The 6,485-nt window shown below is 33.6% G+C and overlaps 2 protein-coding genes across 3 annotated transcripts in view; one reads left to right on the top strand and one right to left on the bottom strand.

Annotated features, from left to right (window-relative positions):
• LOC111463170 (asparagine synthetase [glutamine-hydrolyzing] 2-like) overlaps positions 1–4,134 on the bottom strand; it is a 6,652-nt gene extending 2,518 nt beyond the window's left edge. Inside the window, exons 1-11 of one of the 2 annotated variants that reach the window (XM_023107018.1) lie at positions 3,909–4,130; positions 3,523–3,661; positions 3,020–3,115; positions 2,799–2,940; positions 2,550–2,645; positions 2,341–2,435; positions 1,912–2,073; positions 1,173–1,253; positions 865–1,086; positions 622–756; positions 71–151 (exon numbers count right to left, since the gene is read on the bottom strand). In XM_023107018.1, the coding sequence (XP_022962786.1) occupies positions 71–151; positions 622–756; positions 865–1,086; positions 1,173–1,253; positions 1,912–2,073; positions 2,341–2,435; positions 2,550–2,645; positions 2,799–2,940; positions 3,020–3,115; positions 3,523–3,661; positions 3,909–3,988 (1,329 nt within the window). In that variant the 5' untranslated portion in view covers positions 3,989–4,130. Of the gene's footprint in view, positions 1–70; positions 152–621; positions 757–864; positions 1,087–1,172; positions 1,254–1,911; positions 2,074–2,340; positions 2,436–2,549; positions 2,646–2,798; positions 2,941–3,019; positions 3,116–3,522; positions 3,662–3,908 lie in introns of both variants that reach the window. The other variant, XM_023107019.1, reaches the window with a different exon arrangement.
• Positions 4,135–5,878: 1,744 nt separating this feature from the next.
• LOC111463172 (CMP-sialic acid transporter 5-like) overlaps positions 5,879–6,485 on the top strand; it is a 4,967-nt gene continuing 4,360 nt past the window's right edge. The window contains exon 1 of the mRNA XM_023107021.1: positions 5,879–6,163. Coding sequence (XP_022962789.1) covers positions 6,024–6,163 — 140 coding nt within the window. The 5' untranslated portion in view covers positions 5,879–6,023. The remainder of the gene's footprint in view (positions 6,164–6,485) is intronic.

Raw genomic sequence — 6,485 nt, 5'->3', positions numbered from 1 at the left:
TTTAAACAAAAAAAAAAAAAAAAAAAAGAAAGAAAGAAAGAAGAAAATGCAAAGCATAGACAGAAACTACCTTGGGCAAATATGGTTCATTCTCATCATCAAATGCATTGCGCAAGACCCACTTCTCTTTTCTCCCAAGATCACGCCTGACCTGCGGTTAAGAATTTATAGCAAATAACAAGTGTCACAATTTTCTTCATTGATGATAATAATTCCAATAATACTTGTACGAGAGAGCCTTTTAGATTGATCAAACTGTAAAAATAATAATTCAATCACTCAAGAGCTCAAATTTTAAGTGAAGGCAATTCCACCAATTAGATACAGTTAAATGAAATGAGCTAGAGAATTGAAAGATGCATATTTTAAGTTTTATCTTATTACCAAAGTACCTCTTTTATCTGTCGGCTTGTTATCATAAAAAAAATTATAAGAACCTAACCTACTGACCACCTGCACTTTCGATTTTCTTCACTATGCAATAGATAGCAAACAAAAGTTTTTTGTCCATCCAAAAGCCCCTTTCAAATCAACAAGGTAAGCAGTGGGGGCCTGATTCAACATGCTCACAAGCCACCCCAATTTTTCATTAAGGGATGACAATTCATAAACAATGCATACCATTTTCAAATCAGGATCGATGCTCATGGCTATGTTTATAAATTCTTTATCGAGAAAGGGGACACGAGCCTCAACACCCCATGCTGAGGTTGATTTATTGGCCCTCAAACAGTCGTATAAATGAAGAGCTTTAAGCTGATAACATCAAAAGAAAATAAATTAGAACGAGTAAGAAAAACATTCCAGCATGAATAACTGTTCCCACCTATTACCCAATGTGTAGAAAACGGGGGAAAAGCATACCTTTCTGCATGTTTCTTCATGAAATTCTTTTTTGTTTGGTGCCTTATGGAAGTACAAGTAACCTCCAAAAATTTCATCTGAACCTTCTCCAGAAAGAACCATTTTCACTCCCAAAGATTTAATCTTTCGGGACATAAGGAACATAGGTGTGCTAGCTCTGATAGTGGTCACATCGAATGTCTCAATGTGGTAAATCACTTCCTCAAGCGCATCTATACCTTCCTGGTATGGAAGAAGTAAACACACACATTATTTGGTGGTGAAAATTGAAAAATGGATTTTCAATTGGTCCCAGAAAAAGCAATTACCTGTACGGTAAAGTGAAACTCGTGATGACGAGTTCCAAGGTAGTCAGCTACCTCGCTAGCAGCAACAAGATCAGGAGAACCCTGAATATAATAAAAGTAACAAAACATAGGTGAGCAGAAATATGACATCGGGGTTTAGCTTTACAATTTTTACCAATACAATAAGAAAGCCCCATTCTCAAAACATTTTCTTCAAGACTTCAAAATTTTAGTCATGCAGAAGCAAAAATTTAAATGAGGGCATGTCTTACCTCTAGGGGGTATAGGATTAGAACAAGAAATGTCTTATGTTAGGACAATGAAAATTTAAATGCAGAAGCAAAAATATTTACCGATACAATTAGAACAAGAAATGTGGGGTATAGGATTTGAAACTCCAACCTCTAGGGAAGGAGTAATTTTCACATTGACAGAGATGTCTTATGTTAGGACAATGAAAATAATCTAGATATAACAGCAGGCTTTTTAAATAGCTTTAAACCCCCAGCTCAAGTAATTGCATCTTTCAATGACTACAAGAAAAAAAAAATTGGTGAATTTATATGTCAATTGTAGAATATTTAACTCCCTAATTACACAACATAACTGTGACCAAATAATTAATTTCGAATGGAAAGAAACCAACCGCAATGCTAAAAATAATATGAGAGAAAAATCTATTATTGAGGGGTTGCCCTTCAATAAAAATATTTTATGGTTTCAAAGTAAAAAGATACACTTACTACCCTCATTATCTTACCTTCAAGCCAACGCAAAAGGTGTGTAATTGTGAACCCCACTGACGATAAGCATCAGAGTCTGCCAAATGGCGACTGGCAACAGCAGCAACTAGCGATGAATCCAATCCTCCGGATAAGAGGACTCCAAATGGCACATCTGTCATAAGTCTCTTAGTGACAGCCTACACAATAAGAATACACTAAGAAAGCTTAAAATCGGAAAAATCTCAGCATACAGACATTCCAATGACATTAATCAAAATCTATACATGAAGAAACCAAAAGGTGGTACGGTTTCAACATAAAACTTCTTGTAAAGCAGTAAACATCAAACACTAAAATGGTAGAAATCTATTCACGTTAAAACTGAAAAACTACTTGTATTGAACAGAACTCCTTGAAGAATATGGCATCGTATGTAAAACTAATATGAGCAGTACAGAACATGCCTTCTCAAATGCCTTGCGTAGAACCAAAGGCTCATATTGACCTGATGGTACTATCTCTGTGTACCACGGAGGGTTATACCATCTTCTTAATTCTCCTAAAAACATTTAAAACCCACCATTTAGTAATGAATTTCATGGATTAAAACATTTTCCTGTATGATAATTGAAACAATGTAGAGTTACCACATGTGGGGAAAAAAGATGCATACCTTGTTTGCTAGAATATATATGACCAGGAGGGAAAGAAATAAATCTCTCACAATCATCACTTAGAGCTTTCATTTCAGATGCAAACCAGATTGATCCTGGCAAGAAGGTAGCAGCCATATATTTTCAAAGATCAATCAGTAAAACTTCAAGCAGTAATATGTATAAAAAGGAACATCAACTAATAATCATAGAGTGTCCACACTACAACTTGAGGTCATGAATCACATACATAATGTGAAATTACATACCATCAAGACCCCATCCCATATATAGTGGGGTGATCCCAATAGCATCCCTAGCTGCAATAAAAGTTTTGGTACGAGTATCAAGAAGGACGAAGGAAAACATGCCATCCAACATGTCCACAAACTCTTCTCCATATTCTTCATACTGGAAAACATAAGCGTTATAGATAGAAAAACTAGGAAAGCAGATGGGAAAACGATTCCAGTACGTTCTTGACACTTACAAGGTGTGCAATCACTTCACAGTCACTGCCAGTTCGGAATTGATGACCCTTGAGCTTCTCTTTCAATTCCTTATGGTTGTAAATCTCCCCATTGACCTAGAAATGATTCAAAATTCCATTTTAATTACGTTATTAGCCACTCACGTAGAGTAAATAGAAAAAACACTCTTAGATAGCGTATGCCATCTAGAGACCAAAGAATGCTTCGACCAAAGGCATCAAACAAAACAATATTTACACGTTTTTAGTTGCTGAACAAATTAAATTTAAAGCAGGTCATCTGCATGCCCACAAAAGACTATATTGGCCGTTCACAGCATGATTAAAACGATCAAAAAGTGTATAATAGATTCGATCCTTGATGTCTTTCTGTCAAATGTTGGAGACAAGCTTCATTTTCATTTAGAAACCAGAAACGTCAAATATGAAAATTGTATAACATGACGACATAATGATAATATGAGCAAGTATATATGCAGAAATGGCATCCATTTCATCCTTACTGTAACAACGACGGTCTTGTCCTCGTTGTAAAGGGGTTGATCCCCGGAAGTGGGATCTATAATAGCTAATCGTTGATGAGCAAGATAACAGTCTTCAAAACAATGCAAACCACTCCAATCGGGACCTCTATGGCGCAACCTGCAGCTCCAAACAGTTTTAAAATACCAGAGATCAATTTAAAAAATCACCACAAATAACAATAAAAAGCATAAAAGGAAGTAAGCCATATTCCAAAACGCAGAAGCCAGAAAACAATGTAAAGCATCTCATAAAACAAATGCATGTTCTTCATATTAACAACACATTCAGAACGTTTATTTGCCATTGGCATCAATATCAAACGACCAAATCAATCGCTGTTAAATAAAGAAATGCAAGAAATGACCTCCGAGACAATTCAATGATTCGGGTGCGCTTAGCCTGAGAGTTGTCGGCGCAACCAAAAACTGCGAGGATTCCACACATGACGGGAGCTCCGTTGTCCACTCAGAAGCTCAAGTCTGCGGAAGGAGATGGAGAATCAAAGTTATGGCTGCGCAATTGCAGTGGCCAGCTTTATAGAAGCTTTCAATCGCCGCCGTTGATTCTGACCCCAGTCCCACAAGATTCTCTTTCCAATTTACCGTAAATGTATTTTTAATTTACTCTATGTCTAGGGTTTCGGCCGTTGATAAATAGCTGGCACACAGTCACGAGATTTTAACCAGTCAAACTCGAATATTTAAAATAGAAATCCATTAAATGCCCATTTTATTTATCGTTTATAATTCTATAAACAAAAAATAAAATAAAATTATCGTTTTTTATAATATTAACCGCCTCTATTTAACTTCCATTTTTGTAACTATTTATTATTTCTATTTTAAAGAATTCTATACAAAATTTTAAATAATTTTTTTTTATTTATGGTGTTTTTATTTTACATTTTTTTTATAGTGGATTTGGTTTTGAGGGTTGGTCTCACTTTTATTTGTTTGTTTTCCTTTTTTTTTTTTTTTGACAATATTCCTTGATTCTCTATGATGCGAAGAGCTTTTTATTTTATTTTTTTATTTATTTCCTTTTTTTTTGAGTTTCAGCTATGGTCCTTAAAACGTGAATAATATGTGGTAATGACTGAAGTTGTTAGCTGCGTCTGGGACCTGTGGAAAAAGGAGAAACTAATTGAGGTGATTGCGCAACGGGCTCTCCCCTATGCTCCTAGTCACTAAGTTGTGCTATTATGTCTTTAGGGGGCTGTCTGCGCGTATTCCCGCTACCATGAAAACTTATGTCTATGAGACAATATGAGTTAGCTAATACTATTTTATTCTTTTTATTATTATTATTATTATTATTATTATGTTGGCATATAAAACGTTTTTTTTTACCCCCATGAAATAAAATTATTTTTTAAATATAAACAAATATAATCGATACAATATCTTTAAGATATGTCGTACATATAAATCTTTAAAATCTTATTCTAATTTTGAATAATAGTTTTCTCTAAATATTCCAAATTTTGAAACATACATAGTTTTAATTATTAATGCAACAAAAAAAAAGTTTTTAAAACTGGTCTCTTTTTTTTTTTTTAGAACTGTTTACCAAAATATTTTAAAATAAATTTAGAGTGTTTTTTTTATAACCGTAGATAAATAATGTAAAAATAACTAGACTAGTTAATAATAAACTTAAAGGTAAATATATATGTATATGTATATACACTGACATGTACGTATATGTAGTATGTATATATATATATTCCAAAGTTGTTCCTAGTCAACTATCCTAGAACAATTTACCTATTGAAAAAATGAAATTAAAAAAATAAAGTGGTTAATATTATACACATGCCAAATTTTAGTTATTCTATTTTTCTCTGTCATTGACATATATAGTATTATTTTAGGTAAGTACAAAAAGTGGTTAAAATTGAATTTAACACAGAGATTTACCTTTCCACCACAGTCATTTTAATAAATAAATATTTCTTAGAAATAAAATTGGAGGCTATCGGGATAAGTAACCGAGGAAAGAAAAAGATTTATTATGTTAGCTAATTTGAGTTGGGGATGAAGACTATATTCTCTACTACTGGTCCCAAAAAAATTTATACCTCATTTTTTTAATATATATATATTTATTTAGTAAATAAATAATTAAATGTTTTTAAGTGAGAGAGACTGTATTAAAATTAAGTGCTAAAATAGAAATTGTATTAAAAAATAGAGATTATTCATTAAAATTTATTTAAAATGGATGTCACTAAATTACAACGCATGTTTGTTTGTTTTTTTCTTTTTTTCGGGAGGGGAAAATATAATACTTTTCTTTATTTGGAGCCAAAGGGACTGCGGCTTCGTGAATAAGTGACTTGGAGAGACGGCGTCGTATCGGCTGCGTGAACGCCTTTTGGTTTACGTATTGAAAATAAGGAACTGTCTGTGCTCGCAAGTCATCCAGGCATCCTCATCGGAGTTCTGAAGTTGGAAGAGAACTCCGAGAGGTTGCGGCGATGGCGTCTTCAGCTGCAAGGAAAAGGCCCAAAGATGCGGCCACTAGTGCCGATCAAATGAGCAGGAAAATTTTGCTCTACTCCGTTTTGCTCGCTCTACAGTACGGAGCTCAACCACTGATCTCTAAGCGATTTACGAGGTACTCCATCATTTTTCTGTTCTTTCAATCTTTGTGTTCTTTTGAATTAATATTAGCTGTAGTGAAGATTGCAGGACAAAAAATTATCTAGGTTTTGCACTTTCTCTCTCAATTTTAAGCATTTCCATAGTAATATTTCACATCTGGACTTGTTTTCATGAAACGATATTGCCTTTCATTTTCACTGTTGTATACATGGATTGACGATTATCTGAAACCACTTGTTGTGTAGAATGCCACAATTAAAAAGGCTATGATACCTCTTATCAAAAAAAAAAAAAAAAAAAAAAAAAAAAAAAAAAAAAAAAAAAAAAAAAAAAAA

This window comes from Cucurbita moschata, unplaced genomic scaffold (assembly GCF_002738365.1).
Source record: "Cucurbita moschata cultivar Rifu unplaced genomic scaffold, Cmos_1.0 Cmo_Scf00028, whole genome shotgun sequence".
Classification (NCBI taxonomy): domain Eukaryota; kingdom Viridiplantae; phylum Streptophyta; class Magnoliopsida; order Cucurbitales; family Cucurbitaceae; genus Cucurbita; species Cucurbita moschata.
This window is presented reverse-complemented; position numbering and strand designations above follow the sequence as displayed.